The sequence below is a fragment of the Gambusia affinis genome, linkage group LG13 (assembly GCF_019740435.1).
Source record: "Gambusia affinis linkage group LG13, SWU_Gaff_1.0, whole genome shotgun sequence".
Classification (NCBI taxonomy): Eukaryota; Metazoa; Chordata; class Actinopteri; order Cyprinodontiformes; family Poeciliidae; genus Gambusia; species Gambusia affinis.
In genome coordinates, this window is record NC_057880.1 from 12,473,532 (window position 1) to 12,501,274 (window position 27,743).

General features: G+C 38.4%; 2 protein-coding genes across 5 annotated transcripts in view; one reads left to right on the top strand and one right to left on the bottom strand.

The window, feature by feature from the left end:
- Positions 1-265: 265 nt before the first annotated feature.
- On the bottom strand, positions 266-3,071 carry znf503 (zinc finger protein 503). Its single transcript, XM_044137357.1, has 2 exons — positions 2,384-3,071; positions 266-2,183 (listed from the first exon to the last, which is right to left on the bottom strand). Exons 1-2 carry the CDS (start codon positions 2,657-2,659, stop codon positions 747-749), a joined length of 1,713 nt encoding a protein of 570 aa, XP_043993292.1. The 5' UTR covers positions 2,660-3,071; the 3' UTR covers positions 266-746.
- A 6,977-nt stretch (positions 3,072-10,048) lies between these two features.
- Positions 10,049-27,743, top strand: part of lrmda (leucine rich melanocyte differentiation associated) — a 219,314-nt gene continuing 201,619 nt past the window's right edge. For all 4 annotated transcript variants that reach the window (XM_044137359.1, XM_044137361.1, XM_044137358.1 and 1 more), the window contains exons 1-3: positions 10,049-10,344; positions 10,424-10,474; positions 11,203-11,303. In XM_044137359.1, the coding sequence (XP_043993294.1) occupies positions 10,433-10,474; positions 11,203-11,303 (143 nt within the window). In that variant the 5' untranslated portion in view covers positions 10,049-10,344; positions 10,424-10,432. The remainder of the gene's footprint in view (positions 10,345-10,423; positions 10,475-11,202; positions 11,304-27,743) is intronic.

A 27,743-nucleotide genomic window follows, 5' to 3' on the forward strand; every position in this document is an offset into this window, starting at 1 on the left:
AGAAAGAAAGAAAGAAAGAAAGAAAGAAAGAAAGAAAGAAAGAAAGAAAGAAAAAAGTGGTTTTTTTATGTTTTATGAAAGCCTTGGAAACTACAGGCCTGTGTGAGTATAAATGCTGAATTATATATTCCCAAGGCCAATAATTTAACAGACCAGTAAAACAAATTCTATTGAATTTACAGTGAATTTTAACGTTTATCCTTGATATTATTCAACTTAGGAGCTGAAGAAATGAGTTCAAGAAAAAAAAAGAGGCACAGTAACATACGGAACAGAACTGCTTCTTATTTTTCCCCAGAATACATACAAAAAAATACCAATATCTCTTTCCATCACCTGAAAAATAACGGGAAATTTAAATGTGGACATGTTTTGAAATTTTAAGAAACAGACATGCATGTATTTTTTTTTTCTTCTCGATGAGACATTAAATAAGAACAAATACAATCATAGCAATTTCAAATGAACATCGAAATGAAGATCCCTACATTTGTTAGGTTTTCTAACATATGCGTGTTTTCATTTTACCTATAGAATTCAGCTTCAACATAATGCACTTTTAGAGTTGCTCAAATTTTTTTTTTCTCCCCATAACGCAGCTGTTACCGCCTGCTTTAAGCCCGACATATAAATAAATACAGTTAAAGTCCACGGATCCCGTCCATAAGTTTAGCGCAATTAATATAAAAGTCTTTATATTTGCATTCTTAGTATTATAAACTTTTCGAAGTCTTTTTTTCCCCTCCTCACTGATATCCCAGCGCAGACGCTGTGGTGAGTCTCTGTCCATACAGTGCATAAGGGGAGTAGTAGGGGCCAGTGGCGGCGGGGACGGGAACAGGAGCGCCGGGGGTCGGCAGGGGACTTTTAGAGTACGGATGGTAGCGGCTGCTAAGTCCTAATGCGTGATGCGGGCTCCTTAGAGCCAAAGTCCCGGGACTCCCTGGAGCTCCTGACGGTGGCATATGCATATGGCAGGCCATGGCCGCTGCTGCAGCGCTGGCCAGTGATGAGGAGCCCGGGTAGCCAGATATTAACTTCTCCGCCCCGGTAAAAGCAGTGTGTGTCCTTAGGTGGTTCAGCAGCTCCTCTGAGGAGGAGAAGCGCTTGTCGCACGGTCCATTTGCCGACACCCAATTACAAACATGTGGGAGAGGGTCATTGGGGAGCATGAATCCGTAGGGGTACAGGGGGTGTCCGCTGAATGATGGCGCGGTGGAGTGGACGCCGTGGATGGGGTGTGTCGGGTACATTAGCGGGTAGCTGGACTTTAGGGCGCTGGCGGCGGCGGCGGCCGCAGAGTCGTGTGTGCAGGTAGCACCGGCCGCGCCCGCTAAGTGACTGGCACAATGGTAACTGAGGCAGTAAGGATCTCTGCACAGGCTGGCTGACATGATGGACGGGGGGGAAGCACCGGCCAGGGGGCTGGATCCAGCCTTACTGCAGCCCAGCGAGCTGGCCAGCTGTGCGTTTACCAAGCTTCCTCCGTGGGGCAGGAAGTGCTGAGGGTAACCGGCATAGGCCCCGGCCAAACTGCCAGGATAGGTCATGCCAGCAGGGGGCAAAGGGAACACTGTTTGTCCCGGTTTGTAGGGGGAAACTGGCGCAACGAGTCCTGACCCGAGAACGGACGCGGAGGATACGGAGGTGACAGAGGAAGACTCCGAGGAAGATGAGGAGGACGTTTTGGTGCCAGGGGTCGCCTCCTGATGTTGGTTAACCTCCACGTTAATTCCACCGCAGCTCACGCTTATCCTGCTGTGGCTGGTGGTACCAGAGCCGTCCGCCGAGCCGTTTTTGTTACAGTCAGACTCCTTCTTATCATCTCTCTCCCCGCATTTCCCCTCCGACGGCATGGGAGAGGCGGAGGTGCTGGAGTTGGGGCTGCCAGTCCGCGGCGTGAACGGCTGGCAGGTGGCGCTCGGCACTCGGAAACCGGACTTCTCCCCAGCCGAGACGCCCGAGGACGAGTCCTTCTTGTCCGCCGGCTTGGAGTAAGGTTTGAAGCTGGATTTGTCGTCCACGCCGATGTCGCTCAGCTTCAGGGGGCCAGATTTAGATTCCTTCTCGCTAGATCCGTTCGGCGTTACGGAGGAGAGTTTAGAGGAGGGCGGCGGGTCCGGCTTGCCGATCTGAGAGCAGGTCTGCGCCAGCAAAGCCAACGGACTTTTCTTGGCATCAAGCTGCAAAATTAAAATGAACATATAAAATATAGTCTTTTACATTTCTATGTAGAACTTTGCTGAATTTTACATGGAGTATAAGTCTATTTTACTAGAAAAAAAATAATTCTGATCCAAATACTTAGGGTGATGTGAGAAGACACAAACCAATCTCAAGTCTAAATGCATTTTAAAACATTTTTTTTAAATGCTCATCTTACCTCTATCGGACTAACTGGTGTGGAAGGCAGAGGTTGCAGATACTCCGGATGCAAAATGTGTCCAGACCGTGCCGTAAGCATTTTCAAAACCTTGATGGGAAGTCGGTTCGCTTGCCGTAGTGGATCGGACGGAGGTGCGGAGTGAAGAAAGGGCTTGTTGATGCTGCTATTCCGAGAACTGCTGCTGCCGCCGCCGCTGCTGCTGCTGCTGCTGCTTTCCCACACGACACAAATTTCACTATTTTTCAGGGCAGACGCCGAAGGCGACGTGATCATGTCCCAACAGTCAGGAAATGAAACGGCGACGCATTCATCAGACTCATTAAGAAAAACCAACACCAAAACGTAAAACAAACATAAAAAAGGCTAGAAAGTCTTTTTCTGTCGAGAGAAACGAGTAAAAGGATTGCAAAACGCCTCTGTAATATGTAATCCCTGGTTGGAGAGGAGGCTGCAAGGCGCGGCAGCTTGGAAGGGAAGGAGACCAGTGAGAGGTTATCGCAGATCCGCAGCTGCGTCCTGCATCGAAAGCGCTGCACCCCGTGTGTGCGCGTCTGTCTGCAGGTCCTCGCTCTGTACTCCCGAAGCACGAACTGGTAGGAATTTTCACTTCAAAAGCAGCTGAATTAGTCCGAGATTAAAGCCTTTGCCGCCTTCCAATCAAATGGGACCCTGAGGTGATTGGAGGGTCAAGGGGATGTGACGTTCTCCTCTTTGTAAGCGGCTCTGTTTTGACAGCTCGGGGGAGGAGATAGGGGAAAAAAAATATTATGGTTGCTGTGAACGCTTGTCCCTGAAGTTGAGGAGACATGGAGCTGGGCTAGTACCAAACCCAGTGCCGCTGCTAGAGGGGGTCGCGTGGGGTCGAGTGGGAATAGCGCCTATAATGACACATAATGACAATAAAGGATTCCTAATTCTTGATTTCAATCAAAACATATTTTTAGGACACTTTAATTTAGAACATGACAAGTCAAAGAGTTTCAAAATGTATTTCCTCCTAATGTTTTTTTATTATTTCAATAAACTTTTTTGCTTAGCTCTGCTTCACTGCTTTATCTTATTATTTCTCATTGTATCGTCCTTGGGTACATTTTTTGTTGTCTTCCAATCTATTTATGTCAATGAAAGCACTTTATCTTGCTCTTTGTTGCGAATGAATATCTATATCTATAAATAAAGACTGGCAGATTTTCATTTATGCTCATGCTAATTCCTGACCTTGGTAGCAGGCCACTCCCTCTGACCCCATATACATGTTGTAGTAAAACTCCAGAAATTATGTTACTCTCTAGAAACATCCAAGGTCTAACAGCAACAATAAATGTCACTGTATTTAGTTTTACAAACAATGTTGTAGACTGGGTTACAGTGCTGGTCCAAGCCTAGGATTTAACTTAAGGACATTCCAATGCACCGCCACTAAAATGTTAATTTCACACCAACACTTATGCAAAATTAGATCTAAGATGCTAGAATATAAAAATGGAAAATAACATCATCCAAACAATTTTTGGCATTACCCATTCCCTGATTCCCTGACATGGAAGTTTGGTCAGTGTGCCAGAAACACAGAAACGTTGTTTTTTTGTTTTTTTAAATGAACCTGTTCAGCAACAACACCTTCAACTAACGCAAACTACATATTTATTAATCATAGTTCTCAGAGGGGAAAAAGATATATGTAGTTTTGACATCATTTCAGAAACGTTTTATGGCTTTTATCACAAATCAATTTTATTTATTTATTTATTTATTTTATTTTTATGTAGAATGATAAACCAGATCTTACATAATTTATTGTCAGAAATAACACAGTTAATGCACTTTACATCTAACATTTTAAGTAACAAGTCTTGTCACTAATTTATGAATTAAGTAATGTAATTTATATTTATAAATTGCTATTTGTGTAACAGTTATGGTGCTCTTTGGAGCCCCTTGTTGGAGTGGGAGCTCCAAAGGGTCTGAAGGTACAAAACTTTTTTTTCTCACTGTAATACAAATTGTTATATTAGTCACGTTCAAAAATGTCAGCACTTTAAATCCTTTAGAGATTGGAATTGATCAATTTTCAAGTTTAACACAAAATAATAATTATTATTATTATAAACTAAATACCCAAAACATTTTCAGTCAATAAGTAAAACATCCAACTTCTACTTTGATGATTTATATTGATTTATTTATTTTTTTATTGAAAAGAAGCGGTCAAAATCTGAATCACCAGGTAAGACCTCAGAAATTGGTTTTGGCCAGAGAAAGCATGATCAGTGCACATCTCAAATGATTTTTGTTGTCTTTTGTTTTGTTTTCTGCAATTTATAGATTTCTGTGATTTCATGAGGAGTTTACCAACCAAGCAGTTTGTGCTCCTATAACAGCCACGAAACTACTTCTTATCCCCACCGTGTTGGATCCTGTGAGTTTTGTCAGGAGGTCTTTATGGACTTTCCGCCTCATCCACCGACAACCATCAAACCAACCGCTTCGGTTTAAATTCCCTAAACAGACAAGCGTTGACAGGAATAGACCAATGCAGTGATGGAGGGATGCGAATGTCACATGTTTTCAGTATAATATACACCGCCCTTCTATTTCTATCTCCACCCCTCCGTCAAGTGTCAATTCTGCTCCGCCACAATCAATCAGTTATTTGTCAGGCGCTGTCAATCCATCGCTTGATTTATGTCAGCTATTGTGGCTGATTACATGCAAGTGTTGCTGCTGGCGAAGTGAAAAGAGAACAAACGGAGAGACGCCGTTCAAGAGACACTAAGTTTTTGTTATTATTATTAACATTATTATCATCCGCAGAGTCGCATCGACTCGATTCATTTTAAAATGCATCTGTTAAAACACACTTCCTCATTTGAGATTTATTTGAGGGAGACAAAAGCATACGGACTTGACCTCGAAAGCTTTATTAAATAGCGCCTGTAACTTTCGGAGTTCTCAGTAAAACACCTCGAAGGTGGTATGTACACGATGAAACTTTAATAACTTGCAGACAGTTTCGCTCACATGTTGTGCAGAAGCTGTTCGTGCTTCCAGGTGCGAAAATACTTTTGCTGTAATCGGCCGATTATGGTGTTAACAAGAAGCTTTGAGGGGGAAGGAGGGTAATAACACTACAGCCATTAAATGCTGTAAAGTTAAGGAAACAAAGGGCAATAAAAATGGATTGGAAAAAAAAAAAAGGTGTGTGTGGTTAAGCTTATTATTTCCTACAAATAAGTTTTAGCTAAAGCGAGGGAATAAACCTTAAGTTATATTTAAAAACAAACAAACAAACAAAAAACGCCCTTGTCATTTTTGACCAAACGCATCTTTTGTATTGTTGAAACCTGTCATCTGCTGAAACGACACAGACGCGCAACACTATAAATTAATCATAATAATAACAACAATAAGACACCCAGACATTTTTATTGTGATGCCAGCTCTATTTTATTTGCATACAATGGAAATGATTTATTTTCTTTAGAGGGTTAAAAAAAAGCGTAGAGGAGAGAAAGAAAAGAAGAGAGATGGTCTGTCAGGCCGTTCAGAGAAAGGAGAGGAAGAAGGGGGAGGGGGGGGGGGGGGTAGAAGTTTAAAATGCCTTGAACTATTCACCGCTGAGATGGCTAATCAGTATTGAGGCTCCGGGGCAATCGGGCAGCTTTTCAATGTGGTTTTCCCTTTCATCTCAATCGGGGGATGGAGGCGCTCAATTAAAAGCCTATCAGTTTGTAAGTAAATCAACCCCTATCAAAGTTGTCACATCAAACAAAACGATTATTATTGCAACCCGCCTCTGCCATTAATCTCGTTCTGTGGTAATCTGCTTGACAGGTCGACTTGGAGAGCAAGAAAACCTGGAGTGGACAGTGAATGAGGATAAATTCTGGTTAGATAGCTAAAAATAAATAAATAAATACAAAAGCAAACATGTTAGTAAAAAATATTAACTAATAGGTCAAACTTAAAGGAGATGGGAAAAACGTCAAATTACTGCATAAGAGTCGTAATATTTAAATTAAGGCCCGTAATAATAACACAAGTAAGAATATAATTGAATCGTAATTATGAAGTTTCAAATTAGCACATCTTTGTGTGTATTCGCTATATATATATATATCAAATGCAAACAGAGATGTGTTTCTTCAGAGAATGTTTTTACTTCTGTTTCTTTCTGCGAAGAAAAAAAAAACAGTGGAGCGTTTCATAATATGCAAAGATGTGTGATTGATAACAGCCTTGCTGTTTTCTGCGAGGGATGTCAGTCCCTGACACAATATGTGAATTATTAGGGCAAAGAAGGGCAACCATAAATTTTCACTGTCAGGCGAAAACCCTCTTTATTGTCCGCATGACAAATGGGGCTCCTGCACCAGACACCAAAATGCTCGGCATTCCTCTTAAATGGGAACACATTTCTCGCGACCATAATTCACCATATTTAAATAGAAAGTTTTAATATCCCTCCACCGCCATATATTTCGCCACACACTGACATGTTTATGAATCACCTCGCATGCAAATACAACTATTTACATCTCCAGAGGAAATATATTGGGAGTTGCAGGATTACTGGGAGCTGCGTGTTGGGCCGACGATCAAGATTCACTATTAAAAATAACTTTATTAAAGCTTTCATAAATTGTTTTGAGTCAAATTTGTGTCCTACTGAGTACTGAAAACGTGAAAAGCTATTTTCTTAGCACTTTCTAAATTAATAATTTACTTTAAAATGTCAAATCAATGTAACCAAAATACAACTATACACGTAACTTTATAGTTGTGAGATAAAAATGAAACAGCGCGCTACAAAAAAAACTTACGTTATGTATTTTATATATCCTTTTTAATAAATAAAACTCCAACGATAAATGACGTTAACTTAAAGTCCGTGATATGACATTACCTTACTATACGCTCCGACGCAGAGGTAAATGGTAACAAAAAACAACAACGTTATAGCATTACAAGATACTCCGTTTGATTCAAATGAGGTGTTTTCGTTTTTCTTTCTTTCTTTTTATGCATGAGTCAAACCGGCTTTCTGTCGCCCATGACGCGCCGACAGAAGCGACAGAGAGGACTGAAGCCATGCAGACTCCCTCCGCTCCAGCAGAAGGAATAGAAGAGGGAGAAAATGAGCTTTTCCGCGAGTGGGAGGGAGGTTTCTGGTGACGTCACGAGGCACTCAGAAAAGCAGAAGAAGAAACATCCGCTCAGAAACTTTCTGGTGTTTCTCAAGAAGAGCTGCAACAAAACAAGAGAATAAATATGCCAACGTGTCATTCATATATAATATTTCACTCATTCACGTCTTTATGTTTGCCTTGGGTTTATGGTGCAAGTGCAAATATTGTACAACATGTCAAAAAGATTGCACATTAGATTAGTGGTGATGATAATTTTGTTTGTAGTTTTGGTAGATTTATACGCTGTGCAGACCTATATTCCCCAACTGGATGATTGTGATGTTCTAATATAGGAAGAATACACAGCTTGTTTCAGAGGTTTTTGTTCCTACTACAAATACTGAATACCTGACAGACACTTAAAGGGGCAGTATTCGGTATTTTCCTGGAACATAGTATTATTTTATTGCACTATCAAGTAACTATGTTACCTTCAGTTGTTGTAAAAAATGCTAAATCAAATATGATTTATAATAAATATGATGTAATAGATTAATATTGGGTCTCTGTAGAAACTAATCCTGTTTCTGAAACTTTGCCTTCAGAAAGTCACCAGAACATCACTCCTCCATTGACCCTTTAACAACATTTTCACTAGCATGTATGAGCTCAGCAGATGCCAGCTCCACCAGGTGTTTGCCAATTGGTGCTGTCTAGTCTGAAGGAGTTGAGTGAGGTAGTTGTGGAGGAGAGGTGCTTTGTGGTGCAGAAGCTCAGAAACTTGGGAGTTTAGAAGCTTGGAAATTGCAGCTCAAAGTAGGAAGGCTTCACTAGGTCCATCCAGGTGCTTTGCACAGCTGAATGCTTGCCACAGGAGACCAAAGGATTTCTCAAACATGCATGAAAGAATCAAAGCAAAACTCAAGGTAAATGTTTTGAAGAGGGAATAAGAAAATAACATTACACAACATAAAGTGATGTAGAGCTCAAAATAGTTGATTTTACATAACATTGCCCCTAGTTGAAGTTGTCTTAATGACTGTCATTGATCATTGAGAGATGGTGCTAAACAAGGCAACACTAAGAACAAGAATACTTAATCCATGGATTATAGTTTCAGTGGATGCACGGTAATTGTGAGGGCTGAGGACCACAACAGTCCACAAATAGCTAAAAAACATGATTGCTTGCGACCACTCTAGGGGTCCCAACTGTCTATTTTAAGAATTCAAATACAGAGTGTGCCTTTATGTGCATATTAATTCACAGTGGAAACCATCCAGCACTACAACAGAAGCTAACACCAACAGTTTTCCTTATATCAACTCCTGGGGGTGTAGAGCCGATCTATTTTGGTGCTAAACCATCTGGTGATTTATAAACTAACAAAGTATTATGCTCTGAGTTGCAAGGAGCCAGCGTATGCTCTTTAAAACTTGGGTGATGTACTCTACTTTCCTGGTTTTAGTTACAATGCAAGCAGCAGCGTTTTGGGTCAACTCCAACTGTCTGATGTTTTTGGCAGACCTGTGAACACATTATTGCAGTGATCAATATGACTAAAGATAAATGTGCAGATGTACACATAAACATAATAACTTGTTGTACTACCCTTTGGCAACATCAGCTGCTCTGTTGTTCAGAAATTTCAGTACCCTCGTCTTTGAGGAATTGTTTTAATTTAGCTATTGCTTTTTTTTCTTTTTTAAGCATTAACAGCCTTTTTTTAGGTCACGTTCAATGGGATTTAAATCTCAACTTTGACTTGGCCTTTCAAAGACCCTTCTACTCAATACGTTTTAAATCTCTCACGGGTGGCCTTGCAGGTGTTACCTGCTTACTTAAACATACTTAAAATTAAAATCACAATCACAAACTGAAAGGTAACTGTTCTACAAGATTTTATAGTTCATCATTCCATTAATTATTTGGGGAAGGGCGCGCACACACACCCACTCCAAACAACAATTCAGAGAAAAAAATTAGCCTGGCGTGCATTATTTTACATAACAAGATGAAGCTAGCAGTACCCAGAGAAAACCTATGCATGCAAGAGAACATAATCCTTGCCACAAAGCAACAGCGTTAACAACCTTGCATTTCTGGATGGAGACATTTTCAAAATGATGTATTATAAATATAAATATCATTAGGAAATAGCCTGTGTAGACAAAATGTCTACCTACTGTACTTTGCATGTGTAGAAGAAACTCTTGTGGGTAGGGGACTGAAACTGGTTCTACACCTGAGGCCCAGAACCACCTATATCTGGCCCTGGCTATAATGCATGTAGTCAGTGTATACAAAAATAATAAATAAATACTAGAACCCTCCCTACCTGCTTAATACATAAAGTTTTTGATTTTTAATTTTAAAATGTAATTAAATAAAATATTTTTTTTCTGATACTGTAATCTGCATTCTCTGAAAAGTTGGTAAAATGACCAGGTGTGGCTCACTAGGAATGCGTTTTGACCCCCATTTAGGTGTTTCTTTTGTTTTTACCTTTCTTCATGATATTGCCTTTGCCTTTTTTTTCTTCTTTTTTTTTTTAGAACAGGTGGGAGTGCGCAGGTAGAACAAAAGGCAAGTCATGGATTTTGACAGTAAACGCCATGTTCTTGGGAGAATAGATGAAGTCGTCAGGAGACAGTCAGCAGCACTGAGGTTTTATGAGTTAACAAGCAGTGACCGCGTGCTTCCGCAACCCAGCGGGTCAGCTGATTCAAGCGGCACGCGGAAACAGTAAAAGCCAATTGTAAAGCACCAGAAGAACCTGCAAAGCAACAGCCGCCACATTCACAGGAATCAATACTGGATGTCAACAACGTGAGGGAGAATACACACTGACTTCCACTGTTTAAAAAAAAAACATACAAACAAACAAACTCCGAACTGTCATTCTCAGGAGGACGTCATGGCTCAGAGGGAGTCACCGGTCGTTTTAAATGGGACTCAAGTAAGTCTGTACTGAAAACTTTCACCTTCCGAGCTCCTCCTTCTCTAAGTGCTGCTTTATTCGGCGACTTATAAACTAGCGTTTAATTTACGAATAGAATTTGATTGTGAGTTTGTTTTTCGCCCCCTCTGCTGTCATGTGACGCACTTGTTGGCATTACACACATGGCTTTCAGTTTTCAGTTCGTTTTACAGCTTAACTGGGTAGAGTGCATGAGTGTGGCGGCATAATTATGTCAGACAAATCGTGAAATATGCTGTTAAGTACACTAACGTTACGGATAGGCAAGTGTCACAGAATAGAAATGTAAGAATGCCATGACTGGTGTGACCAACTTATGAGCTGGTTCTATTTACACCAGTCAGTTCTATTGGCATCCCTACTGCTATTTTGTGACCGTCTCAGAATATTGACAGAACTTTGTTTTTCATGTTACAGTTACTGTAGTTAACTATTCCGCCTCTTGGATCTTTCAGTACCAAACTATGCACCAAAAATATGGTGCACAGTTTGCACCGTATTTAACTTTTCATGCCTTTAAGTGAACAATACAAAAACTATAAACCTACACCGTCCTGAAAAAAAAGAGCAGCTGTTGGAAAAATTCACACATTGTTTAAAGTAGCTTAAAAATGGGTCTTATGAAATATAGCCTATATTTTTTGAAATGTTACTAATATAAAGAAAGTTCTCACTCACTACTGTTTTATTCTTCATTACTCTCAAAGATATCATACATTGGACAAGACTCTAAAGACATCCCCCACTTTCTTGGAGAGACGTACGGCAAGTTTGCAAGACGACTGGATCTGAGCTTTAATCAGCTCAGGTAAGAAAGTTTGAGGGAATAAATTATGCACATCCACCGTATTTACCTACTTTGTAACTTGTGTTTAGTGGCAGAAATGTACCATCAGTTGCAGTTGAAAGTTTTGGACCTAGTCCATAGGTGGCCAGAGTGTAATCTGGACAAACGACATGGATGAGGGGTAGAAATAAGTAATGTGTACAATAAATAATCACCAGCAATACATTTGACATGTTAGGTAAAGGGGCAAACAGTATGATTCCTCAATTGAGATGTGAGGCAGCATTTTATCAGAGCTGCTCCAGAGGAGGCTGCCATTTCAACAGCAGGACTTGCACAGCTTAACTCTCAATTGGAAGAAAGTAGGTGATGAAAGCAAAACTTTTATTATGCCTGGCAAGACTATAAGGTACACCACAGGACAACAGCTTTTTCATTTATTTTAAAAAAAATTTTCTATAACCTTTAAGTGTTAGATGGGAAAACTCATAAAACGTCTTGAGATCAAACATGAGTTCAGGGTAAATAAACATGGCCGATGAAGAAGAAGCTATGGCGATAGTTTGTGGACTGTTTTTAACAGAGAAAAAAACAATATGACAATTCAACAATATGATGTCCTCCAGACTTTTTGGTGCACCTTGGCAGCAGTTTTGTATTTCTGTCCATGTTCCTGTCACTTCGCTTTCCGATTGTCTAAATATCAAATTTAATTATGTTAAATTTGATGCATGCTCGTGTGTCTTCTGGAAAACACCAGATACATTAGAATGTTGGGCCAAGACAATTCACCATGTTGAATATTCCAGCCCAGATTCGATGCTGGAGTGCTACCGACATCCTACCGACTAGATCACTCCTCCTTTAAGTCCATTTACCCTTTTATTTATTTATTTATTTATTTATTTATTTATTTATTTATTTATTTATTTATTTATTTATTTATTTATTTATAGTGTTGTTTTTTTGAGGAATTGAACAGAAAGCTCCTAAATAGGTTTGATTTTAGGATTAAGAATATTTCATATCTGTTTTAAGCCCATTTGTAAGATGGATATACATATTGTGGAGTTTTAATTGTTTAGCTTGGAAATTAATATAATGTATACTGGTTATTAAAAAAATACTAATATTTATATACTTACACAAATGCATGTTATTTACTGAACAATTGCTTGTATCATATTAATCATTTTTAATTTCATCAAGCATATAAAGTTCTACTGTTCACATTTGATCTAGGTAAGTGAGTGAACATTGACACATCAAATAAGTGTATCAAATTCTTTATTTTAGCATCATTTCAAATTGAACTGACAACTCTTGTCAGACAGTGGAGATGTTCTCATATTGACACCACGACTTCATTTCACTGTCAGCTCTAGTACACCAGGTGTAAATAGATGCACATCTTAGGCAAACTCGGTGGACTGCCTTCAGCATTATGCACTTCTTCTTGCTGGTGAAGTCAAATCGAGAGGGAGACATTGCCAGAGCTTGTTCTAGCTAATACGCTTATTTCTGTCAGTTCAATTGACAACAATCATCCGGCAAGCTGACAATGAGTCGCAATGAGAAGCAAGGAGCTGTCTCCATCTTTAACGGAGTCCTGTGTGTTTTGGTGTGCTGTACATATGCTTGCTTCCTGTGTTGGCTTGTGCACCTGTGCTCGTGTGGATCTGTCTCTGGGAGTACAATTGTGAGTGGCTGGGCAGGTAATGGCAGGATGAAATTATGGCAGCGGGCTGTCACACCCACACCTCTGCCTCGGTGTGCTGTGGTGTCAGCCTGTCTCATCAATGTGTTGAGAAGTGTGGCTCACGGTGAGATTTCTGTTTCGGGACGGGCTTGGTTAGGGTTGTGTTGTCCACTTTGTTCCAGGTCAGGTGTGTACACATTGCAGCGAGGTGGCATGTGCTGCATTGACATGAGTTCTTCCTGTGACTGGAGTGCACTTTCAGTGCCTGCATCTGTTACATTCAGTGTTATCACCCTGGACACATTCGGATTGAGGAAGACGCATGTCTGTGTCTATCACACATGATACTAACCGTGATGCTTTTATTTACAATGTCTCTTTACAAACAAATCGCCTTGGTAAATTCTTAAAAACATTCACGATTTATTCCTTTTATATATATATATATATATATATATATGATCTCACAATGCACAGACTAACATTTATGCACCTAGATGGATATTCATGCTGAGCTATTCCAGGCCTAAATAGCAGAATAACAAAGCATTCTATTAAATTCAAGGTTGGCTTGGAAATTCATACTTCTTTTTTTTTTTTGTTTTGTTTTATTTACATTGGTCTCTCTCTTGAAGGCATTCACTTGAAAGCTTTATTTATCCAAGTAAACAGAACAATTAAATGAGTATTGTTCTGTAAGGTGAATGCAAATGTTAAGATGCTGTTTTGCTAACTTATCAATTTGCTAATTGTTCACTTACTCCATTGTTGGCATAAAAACCTTCAGACTTCAAGAAAAGTAATGTCTCTAAAAATCTTTTTTAGGAATCTTTCCGAGTATAGAATATAGTTTGCTTAAGCTCGTTCCACATGGAAGTACAAGAGGAGGATCAGTTTTATTATGAATACACCAGTAGTTTTTATCCTGCTTTTAGTAGATCAAAAACTGAAAATTTTTGTTTTATCTTTCTCAGATTCATTAGTTTTTCAGTCTGAAAATACATCAAAAAACACAGTTCTCAAGGTGATTTGTTTTACATCTAGGCAACAGCAGATAAAGATCACTGACTTTTGCTTAGATGTGCAAATACTAAATAGAGATAAGAAGTTTTAACCTCCTAAATTTCTTTCACTTTGAAAGCTACCACCTTGACACAGTTCTTAGAAAAACATTAACTTAAGGTATTTTTGATTTGTGCAATCATATCAGTGTGTGATAAACCCACATGCTCTTCGCTCATTGTGTTTTCAATGATCATGTTGTCTTTGTCATTTTGTGTGAGCTTTACTGTTTTGGCCACCTGTATAAATTGTGGACATTAAGTCCCAAAGGAATCCATCCAAAACCTTTTAATTGCTAAGCCCACTGATCTTAAATATAGCCATTAACCTAGCTGGTTTGTATGCATCACAACTCACTATATGATTTCCCTTTTTAACATTTTAAAGACATACAATAGATATAAACACGCAAAACGTTTGACTATGTATATGTCTATGTCTGTCTTAGTGTGTGTCTAACAGGGTTTGTGTTCACCCAGGCCATGTGGTGATGGCAGGCGTTTTGCATTTTAATGACAAATCAAGTATGCTAACTCACATTTTGAAACGAAAGTGCTCTAAATGTCGCCCGGCTGTCAAAATGAGATGTAAGTAGTCTGATGAAAAGAGAACAAAGAAGACAAAGTAGGGAGGCCTGGAACACTGAGAAATGAAATAAAACCTTGTATGGCCTGTCAACTGTGTCGTTTTATATTCATATCTGAGGAACATTATAGTATTACTCCACCGCTCAAGTCTCACTCATCTGTCTCCTTTAATTCGTCACAGACGGCACTCTGTCTTTCAAGTTGCTGTATGTCAACACTGGAAGGGGCCTGCTAATTGACAAATGAGTGTCACAGACATCAAGTGCTCCTTTTCTAACCAGGCTAGGTAGACTTTGGTTGTTTGATGGTGATGGGAGGAGGAGAACGAAGGGGTGGGGGGTCTTCTATTGGCAGAAGCCCAGTAAGCAGCATTAGACTTGGTCCTATATGAGAAGTGACAACAGGAAGAGAGCCTGTCATTGTCTTGCCTAAGTGTTCAATCTGCAGAGATGCCGGTATGCAGATAAAGTGTCAGTTAGCAAGAGCGGATATGAAACGTTGGCAGTATGAAGTCCTCAAATCACTTAACTGGGAGCGTAGTGTGGGTATTTCTGGTAATAGTAGTGGCATACTCTGTTCTGCTGAGGAAATGTATTCCATATCCCATCTATCAGGCCTGTTTAGGCACATATTCCAGGATAACCTGATCTGTGTCTCATCAATTAAGGAGTATGCAGAGCTCTCCCAACCCTAAGAGATTTAAACCAGATAGATGAAAGGGACATGGTCTGGCAGGAAATAACTTATTCATATGAAGAACATTGATATTTTTTATCATTCAGTGGAACTGGGGAAAAAATCTACCTTTTTAATTTTCACTGGGATGTTCTTTAAATGATGTACTACCCCTGGGAACATATTGGGATAATGTAGAACAGAGGATGTGGATACTTAATGGATAACTTGTCTTGTTCATATATTTGTACAATTTGAGATTATATTGTGTGTGTGTGTGTGTGTTCGTGTGCATGCAGGGGTGGGTGTATTTGCAGGTTCACTGCAACCTTTTTTCCATCTATTAAAGGTAGTTGAAAACAGTGCAGATGCGGAGTCCACAGAGATGCGGGGAAGTAAAAAGAAAAGACTTAAACCAGATCAAATATTTTTAAAACATTAAAAATATTTTAGTCTGAATGGCATTATTTAGATAATCTAAATTTCATTGTAAATGGGACAGATTACGACATCTTGGAAAAGTATTTATACGGCTGGAATTCCTGTACAAATTCAAATAAATTTATGTTCACAGTTTTTAATACCTAGACATTTTTGGAAAAAAAAAATCTAACCAAAGAACATTAAATAGTTTACATTCATTTAGCATTTGTAATAAAACTGTCTCAAATAATTTATTTATTGTGACATAATTTTCAAATTAGGATGCCAATTATGGAATAATGTGGTGTTCAGCCTTGGCTAGAGTATTTACTTCAGTTTGTTTTCCTTTAATTTGACCATATTTCCAGTGAAGTTGCTGACATTCACATATTTCTTGGATTTATGAGTCTTGAACTCTATACTTTTGATAGAAGATTTGCACATTAAGACTATGGTTTTAATTGAATCTGAGACAGCATAGTTGACCATCTTATATTAGCCCAGAATATCCTTCACTGTGTTTTTGTGAATGAGATTTCAGAAACCCTTGATGTCATAATCAAATGTAAAAAGTAGTGTGTAGTGTACTACACCTAAAAACTAGAAATGTTCAAATCGAGAAGTTGACAATTTACAAAAAAGATCTGTACTCTATGAACTTTTAAATTTCTAGTCCTACAATGAGGGGGTAGTTGGTGGGTACATAAGTCAGGAATGTAAAAAGATGGACTGAACTTAGTTTTTTTTTTTCTAAAGGTTTGAGTTGCCCTCTTAATTCTTGTATGAAAATGATTTTGGCATCTGTACCATTGTTATTCAAGTATAGCTTTATACATTTCTCCACATATTTTTGGTTTTCTCACTAAAAACTTTTGAATACAGTTGTTTGATAAACGGCTAAGCCTGACATTGAGATCTATAAATGCATGAATTCATTTTGCCCCATTGCTCAGCTCACTGAATATATTCACTCTTGACTCTTCTCTAGTATTCTTAACTATTGCTTCAGCACATTGGCAAACACCTCCTGTTATGTATATTTAGTTCCTGATTTCCAGTTCTACTTGCTCTCCTAGGGAGCAAGTTACAAAGACTGGTTATTTCTGAAAATGGTGTTGGTGAGACACTATCTCAAGGCATAAGCAGACTTATTACATAAACAATAGATTTAGTATCACTTTATATTGTTCTTTTTTGTTTGTTTTGCCTTGCATCTTCAGTTCTCATCTTTCTACAAAGGCTTGTGTAATAGACTTAATGTTGCTAAGTGTCTTGACTTTGTGTAATCACAAGGTCAAAGTCCGTTAAACATGCAGAGTTTGGTCATTGTAACAATCTATTCAGTTAAGCTGCAAATATTCCCAGTATTACCCAAATCACAGAAGAATATTATGCAAGGCATGAAACCAAATTACACTTGACCATCTGTACCATTCTTTTTCGGTTAGATGAATAATTATTGGATTACTCTTTTATTCCTTAGAAATATATGATAAGTTTATTTAGTAGATGGGTTAGTTTCGATTTTTTTTTTTTTAAATGGGGTTCTGTTAAGTAGTTATTAGTTGCTGTCTTACCTGAAGTTGTATTTAAGTGTTAATAATTAGAGAAATTATAATCCACATAAAAAGTGTTGTTATTGGAGGATGGTCCCTTGCACCTAAACCTCTGATGTGTACTGCACAGATTGTCATAGATGAACAGCTGCAGCTGCTTTGCTAACACCAGGCTTTCTGTGGTTTAACACAGTCAAGTAGCTGTTCATGTCGGGCTTCATCTACACAAGGCATTTTACAGTGAATACAATGCGTATGGTATAAATCTTTAACTGATTGTTAAACCACAACAAATGCTCTAGACCCATCACTGTCAAAAGCTACCATCAGCTTCCCATAGCCTTCCCAAACCTGCTTTCCTGTTCAATCAAAGACCATCTTGTGGCTTAGCATCCTGAATGGAAAAGAACATCTTTATGTTCTTTTTGTTCGCATTATATACACCAGTGAGTGATGCTGTTCCTTTTATGACCACGTCACATTTTTTATTGTATATCCCAAGATGGATTGCGTGCCACAGACTCCCAAGATTTACAGGCCTTCAGCTCACAGTGGTTGAACATTAGAAGGGCCTGCTGACATCTCGCCAACACTTTGGAGGAGGAGAATAAAAGCTGACATTTTATTGGCTCAAAAAGAAAGAAAGAAAGGGAGAGAAGAGAGTTAGGTTTGGGGGAAGGGGGAAAAAGGAGGATCCTCGGAAAGGAAAAGCAATTCTGTTTCTGTACTTTATTTTTCAGCGTAGCCAGCTGTCACGGGAACCCTGCTAAAAAGACAGAATTTATTGGGTATTATTTAGAAACTTGTCAGTGGTAATGACTACAGCCATGATTTCAATTATCACCCACTAAATATAGCTCAATTCAATGCCTTGCTGGCCATAATGAGCCACCCTGACATCATTCCTCAAAAATTCGATACCATGCTATTTTAATATTTTATGTTGACCACTGATTCAATTTTGCTCTCTGGTGCTTGGCATGTGGTAAGGTCCCACTCCCTCACGCACAGTTGGACAGTCAGAGCCATTGAGCTCAAAGCTGTCCCAGGGTTATATTTTTCCTTCATTGACAGAAATCCAATTAGTTTTAGTACACAGTCTGGCTGAGTAAAATGGGTCTTAAAATCTACAATATGTTTCCTTGGTGTTTTAGCAGAGTGCAAAGCCAGTGGTAGATCTTTATGATTTGAACTGACAGGGTCCAAGTGGACTCTTTTTTTTTTTTTTTTTCTCCCTGTTTTGGCATGTGAAAAACAAACTATTCATGTGATTTAGTCATTTTGATAGGCGTACCAGATTCTTTTGATTTTGTGTAAACATCCACTGCGCATTGCATGCTCTGGCTAAGATCTCTGGTCTCGTACATTTTTAAACATTTATTAAATACTTCACAAGTGCTACACAAATTCTGCCGAAACACCATGTAAATATGAGAGAGGGGGGAATAAAGTCAGATGTATAATTCATTAGTGACATCGATACTAAGTAGACCATTTGGGGAAAGTTAATATGAACTCAGGTTTTGACATGAGGGTGTGCATTTTTAAGCAAACATTAAAGGATGGATGATTAGTACTGGCACTCAGCTGTCAATTACAGGCTTGCTACATGAAACTGATATTATAGGGGAGTTTTGATATCATTAAGCAGATTCTGTCTCTTTAGCTCTTTTCCGCTGTGACAAAGATTTTAATGTGTACACCACATGCTCAAGTCATTTAGAATAGTCAGGACCTCTCCATATGTACATTTTTTTTCTACATCTAAAAAAAGGGTACCGGGCTTTCACTTAAGACTTAATATGTGTGTCTTTCAGCCCATAACTCATGCACTGTTTATGTTCATCCCATCACATTTAGCCATCTCCTAGATTGATGATATAAGCAACTGGAAAGCATGGAACATATTAGAACAAAGCATGGAGAGGGGCAGCCGTACTTCTACTTCCCTGGCTGAATCCCAGGTGGCATAAAGACGGGGAGGAAAAAAGGTTTGGAGCCTGTTTTGGAAGATGAACAAAGGAACTTCCTTTTGGTATGGTCTCAGCAGTTTTGGTCGCTTCATGGTTTCCAATCTCCCATAGTCTCTCCTTGTGCACCCGGGGGTGAAAAGTGAAGACAGATACATGAATGCATTCATGCCAAAGTTTTAGAGGATGATTGCAATTTTTTTCTCTGTTTTAAGAGGGGCCGCATGATAAATTCTGTCAGAGGACAAATAAATCCTACGCAGTAAAGTGGAGTTGGAAGCTTGTGCTGGAGAAAAGGGCCTCACTATTTCCTAATGTCTTTCCTTTTATAGAGTTGTGAAGGTGAGAGCATAATAATATATTTTATAAATATTCTAACAAGGTTTAATCATTATTTGACAGTAAATTGAGTGGCATTGTTTTGCACATGACCGCTCGATTGTGCGATTCCTCTTTTTGTTTCCCTATACTCTTGTAAAATCCTCCAACTGTCAAGCCCTGGACAGCTGCGCCACATTCTCAGCGCAGCTGTAACTCATTTCCTGTTTCCATTTTAGATAAGCTTACTCACATCCTTCACAGCTTTCACTTATAAAAACCTCAGACTGTCCATCCAAGCCACTATCCATAGAGGTTGATGTTGGTCAGACAGGAAGATTTGCCCAAGATAACGGTCCCTCTGCTCTCACTCGCTCTCATCTTCTTGTTTACTGTCTGCACTCGCCAACTCCATTTGCGAACCATGAAGAGCAAGTTTATAAAACGAGAGTAAGGGAATGAGTTCAGAAATCAAGGGCAAGTTACAGTTCTTTTGCAGCTACATCTGACATCCATCAGCATGGAAATATGTTTTAATGGTCAGGCAGGCTGCAAGACATCAGTAAACTGTTGCCTCACTTTTCCACCCAGGGACATATTTCGAGATAAGAACCAGTGATGGCATGTTTCATGTCTATTCTGCTGACATGTCTATGCTGGAATAAACTACAAGGAGCAACCCTTCCCATTTTTAGGCCCAACAGGTTCTTTTTTTTGAGCCTTTTTAAAACAGTGTTTGTTCATCAGGATAAATACATCATCTCGCATCATACTTGCTCTCCTAGTAACTGCCTTATTAGCTAACAGTATGATTATGAGAGCAACACACCAAATGCCCCTCTGATCTTCCATGTCTGCCCAGGCATTTGGTGATGTTTAAGAGTTTATCCCCAGTGGTAATGGAAAGATAGCTTTTTGTATCGGGGGCACTGTAGAGTTTCTTTATTTTCTTTCCTCTGTCTGGTTCACGGGCCCCTGGGTCTTCCAAAGCTCAGAACATGTCTGTACTCAGATGCTTCAAAAGCACCAAACAGCAGAGCAAGAGCAGAAGGAGGAGGCAGATGCAGAGGAGGAAGAAGAAGGGATAAAGGAGAGACGAAAGGAAATGGGAGGAGGGTAAGGAATCCTCACAGGGATGAAGAGTACATGTACAAGCAGACCAGCCAGAGAGGCCCAACAGGGTCTGCAGACTTGTGATCTGAAGGCCGTTTCTGTGTCAGTCAGATCAAAGTCTGCAGATGAGCAGGAGAAATCCCTTTACCGTCTCTGAGTATGGAAACCCTTATTGGTCGCTAGGTAAAAGGAGGGGGTAATAACTGAGAGCTGCCATACAATGCTTTGGCTTGTGTTGGTTTTCATTGTTTTTATTTCACTTCAAGCTGAACAGAAATCCTCCCAAAGAGAGTGTTATTTACACAGCTTTTGGCTCTTTGTTTTGGACAATACCCAACAAAATGCTTGGAGCAGTCTACTGTGTTTAACAGCCATATTTATCAAATCTGATACATAAGTTAATATAATGACTACCAGTTTACTATTTTTGTATGGTTGGAATTAAATTAGCATGGGATGCTGCATTTATCCTCAGAATAATTGGGGAAAAATCAAGATGATCAAAGTTCTTATAAAATAAATACATCAATCACTGCACTGTTGCTACTGCTAAAACAAAATTGAGTATTTTACAGGGCAAATACAGTTCCTATGACTTTTTAAAATTATTTTAATTTTTAAAAATATTGGTAAAAGGCTTAAGATTATTAGCACGTCTTGCTGTTCTGCTACTCATAGAATACATAGAAAGCTAATGTTAGCTGGGTAATTAGCCAGCTTTTCCTCTGCTGGTAAACTGTTAATCAGTGCTGAACTATTTTGGTTGAATGGTGATTTCTGTAACTCATTTTTCTACTTGTTCCATCCATCCAGCTTGGTACTGCTGTGACTGCTTGCAACAGTATTCTGCAGGATGAACTTGTAAGACTGACTGCAGTGCTTAGGAAATGAAATGTGCCCATGTCAATCTGTGATGAATACATAACACAAAATCTGGGTTTTAATAAAGACTGGGTATAATTACAATTTTCTTTACAAAAGCAAATTTTTGCACAGGAATGTTTCATTATAAGGCTCTGAAGCTGATGGTAAAAGCTTGCTTGGAGAAGATGTGATTGACTGACTGATGATTTTTTATTTTATTTTTTTATCCATTTGCATGACATCTGCTGCCATAAAAGTGACATTTGAGATTTTGTGCACAAAGTACACTAGGTTACCTGTCACTACATTTATGAGAGGCAAAACCTGATCAAATTTGAGTCTGTGCACTCACTTTGTTCACAGTTGTTGCAAAAGATGACCCAAAATTTACTGTGTGAATTCAGACAACCTTTTAGATGATGAATTGCTGAGTTTTGACTGTTGGACATTTATACAATGTCATTCAGATTGAGCAGCTGAGATTTAAATATATCCCAAGTCTATTTGAAAGCATTTACTTTGTATTGAACATTGATCATTTTGAACAAAAGACAAATCAGTCAATCAATGAATCATACAAACATAGATTTGTATGGCAACTAAGGAAACTATCTGAGCTGTAACTGTTTAAAGTGGAAATATTCTGCTATCAGTGTGTTAAATAAAATGCATATAAAAAGAGTTTGCAGTCCTTAATTATTAAGACAATATCAGCCTTTGTATCATATCTTCATAAAAGTGGAAAATTAAATCATTATTTCAGATGAATGTGACCTAAAATTGAGCCTTGGGGTGCTGTGATTACACCCATAAATCAGTGATTTGAATAATATGTTGTTTCATCAGTTGGATCGACCCAGAGCCATTTTCAAACTGTACTTAAGAATATTAAGTTTGCATGCTGTAGGACTACCTTAAAGTATCGCCAAATATGATTTTATAGCAAGGACATAAAAAAATGTCCATAAAATATTTATTTACATGGAGGGTATTTGCCAGAATCAAGTTAGACATATAGGAGACGTATAGCGTCTTTACACTCTGAATCCAAGACAGTTTGTCATTCAAACTCACCTTTTCACGCTGGGAGCATGTAGTGAGTGTATCCTTCTACAGGCCCGGCTGTTTAAATTAATTATTAGTTTTATAGCGAACCCTGAGGCCTTGCACAGGCAGCTAATCCCTGTAGAGGGCTTATCCGACCCCACGTTACAGAAAATCAATGCTGTTCTTTGGTGTAGGCATGCCATCAGGGCACGGGGACACATGTCAGACAGGCCTCCTGATTTTTTTATGAGATGTGTTTTTTGAAGTGGTTGAGCCAGTGTTGGATGCTCGAGGTGGCCAGAATTGAAAAGAGTATCCGGAAGCGATAAAGGGCTTGCAAAGGGGTGCAAGTGTGTGTTTGCATTTTTTTTTTTTGGAATTATTTTAGCTGAAGATGGGCAAATTGATGGACATGAAAAATGCTGCCGTCACAAATTTGAGTTGCGTGCATTTATCATACAATTTTTTTAAGAACATATTTAATCTTTACAAGTTAAGAACAAATTCTTATTTACAACAACAATCTGGCAGGGAGAGGAGAAATTTATACCAACAATGAAAGTTGTATTAATAATTGTACTTAAAAGTAGTCCTTGTGATAACATACTTTGTTTATGTTAAGATGACCTTCCATCACTCTAAGTAAACATTGAATATCAATTTGTTTTATGGATGATTGTCTTGCATTGGTTGATTTTTTTATGGGATTTTGTTTGTCGTGAAATAGTCCGAACTATGTCATCCTCGCTATTTTTCTGCTGTGACGGCTGAGAACTGCCAGTTGAGTCTCTGTAAACATCAAGCTCCACAGCTTGCTTCATAATTTGATGAAAGGGAGGGATTGGAGTAGTCATTTTGAGAATGTCAATTTATGTCTTTTTAGTAATAAATCTTATCTTATGGCCCAAAATGAGAACATCCTATTTTGTCTTGGCAATGATACGGACAGTCTGTGATTTGAGATCAGTTTAATATCTTGTCAGATTTGATACATGGCAGAAATTGAAACCACCATTCATTTTCTTTCTCCCTGTCAGGGTTTAATACCATTCAGAAAAGATATGAATATTTCTCAATCCTTGGTCTCATTTCATATTCTCAACTGTCTGTCAGTAATTGGAGGATAGGGAGTGAGAGATGATCTGACCCAGTCTCCTACTTTTTTGCACCTCTCATTCTGCCTATTAGTTTAGGCTTACCAGCTTTCTCTCTCTGTCAACGAGACTGGCAGCTGAAGATAATGGCTTTCATAATGTGTGGAGCTTCATTCCAAGCTCCTCCATGTTTCTCTTTATAGGAAGACAAAAATGTCTAGCTCAGTCAATGTATTCATTTCTTCTGCTGGGATATTAATGGGATGGACCTTGCTGTTTTCAGCTTTTTATTACAGGCTTTGGATACCTGCACAAGAACACTTTTCTGTTTGCCTGCAGAGTTCACAAAGATCTTAATTTTCATTTATGCTAAGACAGCCAACTAGGAAGGTTAACATGACTGAATACCTCTAAGGTTTTCACTGAATTATACTCAGTGATTGCTAGAGAAATGAAATGTGGCGATATTGAAATGGCTGAGTAATTCTTGTTTGTTTTGCAATGTGCTATCAAGTTGCCATCAACATGTGACATCTGGTAAAATATGTCTTTTATGGGGCCGTGGTTTGAAGTTGAGCAAAATATTTGTAGTCAGAAAAAAAATATTTTGAAAAGTTGTTTGCAGTTCCAATTAATAACTACTCATTTAATTGGTTGAAGAAACCTCCATTCGTTTTTGTGGCTGCATTTTGTTGTTCCTCGCTGAAAACAGTGACAGAGTGACAAGCAACAAACATCTTGTAAGCACTGAGAAGACAATTGGCTAAGCGTTACATGGTAATGATGGTGAAGTTAGCATCCATATTTTAGGTCCTAATATTACAAAGATAAATAGATGCTTTGTTGTTTTTTTTTCTTGCTCGCAATTTGAATTACTTAAATTCAGGGCTTCTTATTGTTAAAAAAAACAAAAAAACCCACTCACTATTCAATTCGGTTTTGATTATTTGGGTCACACTTATTAGATTTTGATTCAATATTGAATTAAATACTTTGATATTAATTTAGCCATATGTAGTATACAAATAATTGACACTATTACCTAGTAATTTTCTGTATCACTTTTTTTTTTTTTTTTACATTTTTCCTGCTCAGATGAACTGCCTATACAGATGAATAGGTGTGAAAAATGACATAGATGATGTAAGTTTTGTACCGTTAAAATTACAGTTTTGAGCAGTAAAATATCTGAAAGTTAAACAATACCACAGTAAAACGTGCTCAATATTGAGAACAAAAATTAAAGCACAATAGTACTGTATTAAAATGTAAGAAACATACATGTACTTACAAGCATCAATAAACTAAAGAAGACGTCAGCGACTTTACATTGAAATGACATAACATGCTGCTCCGAAGCAGGCCGTTGCAAGGATGTGCAGCATCATAGCCACTATCTGCGTCACAGTCGCAGATCTGCAATGGGTGCCTGTTGGCAAAGAAGTGGTGCTAGGTGCTCATCTACCACAACAAGCTTGCTACCACCCACTGCCCTTTTTCAACTAACAGGTAGAAAGTGTAAGAAATACACATAATACGTTCAACTACAAAATGCCAAACGTTCCCATGGCTCTTGAAAGGGTTGCTCACCATGGCGCAAACCAGCTAGCCAGGTGATCGAATCTGAGTTTTCTTAATCAATATTGAATCGCAGGAAAAAAAAATAAATGTATTGCAATGCATTGATAAGTTGATATGGTTTCCCACACCTACTTAAATTGTCCAAACCTGAACTGGATAATTCTTTATTGATCAGATATTCTTTCAAAGTTGAAACATTTATGGACCTGTTATTCTTTATGTGAAATGCAAAGTTGTTTGGTATCTCTTTGCTTTTTGACATCAGAAACACAGTTCACAAAATTTAAGTCAAACCTGGGGTTCAATACTCAACAATAATTAGTTTCTTTAAACAACCTGATAGTACGAGATGAAGATTGTTTGAGACAAGTCTCAGATCTAGTATCCAAATCATACATTGAGCCTTCAGAGTGAGTTTTAGTCAAGACTGAATCTATAGTTTTGCAACATGAGAACAATTACAGTCTAAGTTGTAAAGTCCAGCCTTGCTCTTCATCTGTATGTGGGGTCCCCTATTTTAAATCATTTTTACAAGATGGATAAAATGGAGATTGGAACTATTTGTGTAAACCTGATGGGCATTATTTGCTGCTCATACCAAAACATATTAGCATTTTGTATACCAGTATATTGTTATTCAAGATGGAAGCATTTTTCTTAAATAATGTGACACAATACTGAAGAAATTTGTTTTAGTTAGTTTTTCAAATTGACTTGCATTAGTTATTCACAACATTCTAATTTAAAACATTTTTGTGATGACTATCGTAACTGTTGAATGTAGAAACAATATTGAGATTTTTTTTTGTCTGTATTAGCTACCCCAATTAAGCCTTACCCTTTGCTTAAAGTTAGTTATGTAAAGCCATCAGTCGTTATCTTGTCCTGTTTTCTGTGAACAATGCCCACAGCTTGAAATTATGGTACTTCAAAGATGACTTCTCTGATCACTGGCCAACACAAATCACAACGTAGATGAAAGTGAAAAAAGGTTTTTTGAAGAATTCATTTTTCCTTTTAACATGATGATCATTTGTTTAGCATGAATGTGATTAAAGGTTATTAGAAACAAAACATATTTTTTTCTGCCTTTAGGTTTCTTTGTCAGCTCGGGAGCTGCCCTAGCATTTAATGGTCCATTAGCAACCTTTTAACTTACAACATTTTTGAAATATATACATTTTCTTTCCTTGCAGATTCAGAGCCACAAAAATTACTTTAAATAGGAGTTCTGCTGGAGTTAATGTGTTGTGCTATCAGCTGTAGGTTGGGTGCATGCTATCTTATTGTAAAGGAGCTTGCCAAGAATGTCTGATTAAGAGTCTGAGGAGAGATTAATAGATGTTCCTTCTCCTTATTTGTTATCACTCTTTTAATGCATTAACCAGCTACAGCATGTAATAAATGGAGGGAAGTCTCTGCATTTCCGCAGTCTGACACTATCTATCTATTTGTCACCCCAGCTCGGTGTTGATCCGATGTCTCTTCTGACAGCACATCCAAAGTCAGTTTCTGAGTCCTGTGCAATTTCAGCAGCAGATGGAAAGGTGTTTAGGATCTGCATTTTAATCCTGGCCCTGTTTAATGTTTGCCCCCCTGACAATCTGGGCCAGACATCATTTTAATGGTATGTACAGTGATAAAGCCAATAAAATGTCAGAATGATTGATAATCTGAGCATTATAGCAATATGACTTTCCAGTTCTCCTCTGCGCTCCAATGATGGTTTCCAAATTGAATCTTTTATATGTGCTTGTGCATATGTATCCATGCACATTCACAGGGTATACATGTGCACACCTTTGCTAAGTTTTAGGTAAAGCGAAAAAAAAAAAAAATCTTGTTAGTTTCCTGTGAATCAGTTATAAGTGTTCATGCACTACATTATTTCCAAAATAATAAGGCACATCTGCTAAACAGATTATGTGAGAATTTTTTGGCCTGTTTACCGTATTTATCTGGAAAATATGGTTCGAAGTGGGAGCAGTTACAAGGATGATTACCATATTTCCTCCGTTAAATAAATGATATGAAATCTTACTTTCCTCTGAGTGTCAGAAGTGTTGAATGGATGAACCAGTTGTAGGAGTGTGTTATATCAAAGCTGGCCCATTTCTTCTGGGAGTGGAGGTAAAAGACAGGATGCTGCTCTAATCTCTTGACTTATGAACTTACCCAGATCTTGGCCCTGGCTAAGATCCAGAGTCAGTCTGAATCTGGACACGGACTGTCCAAACCATTGTACAGATGCATTTTGTTTTTAAGCCCTTCCATTCTGTTAGACTCTTACAAGTTACATCTGTTTGTAGTTGTCCAGGTAAAGCTATCTTTTTAACTTGTTAAGATGTGAGTTTTCTTATTCTGGTATTTATGCTTTCTAATTGAAATCTTAAAAAAACCAAACAAACAGAAAAACAAAGCTTAAATGATTGATTGCTTCCTCAGTCTTTTATTTTCTTTCAGCTTGACAAC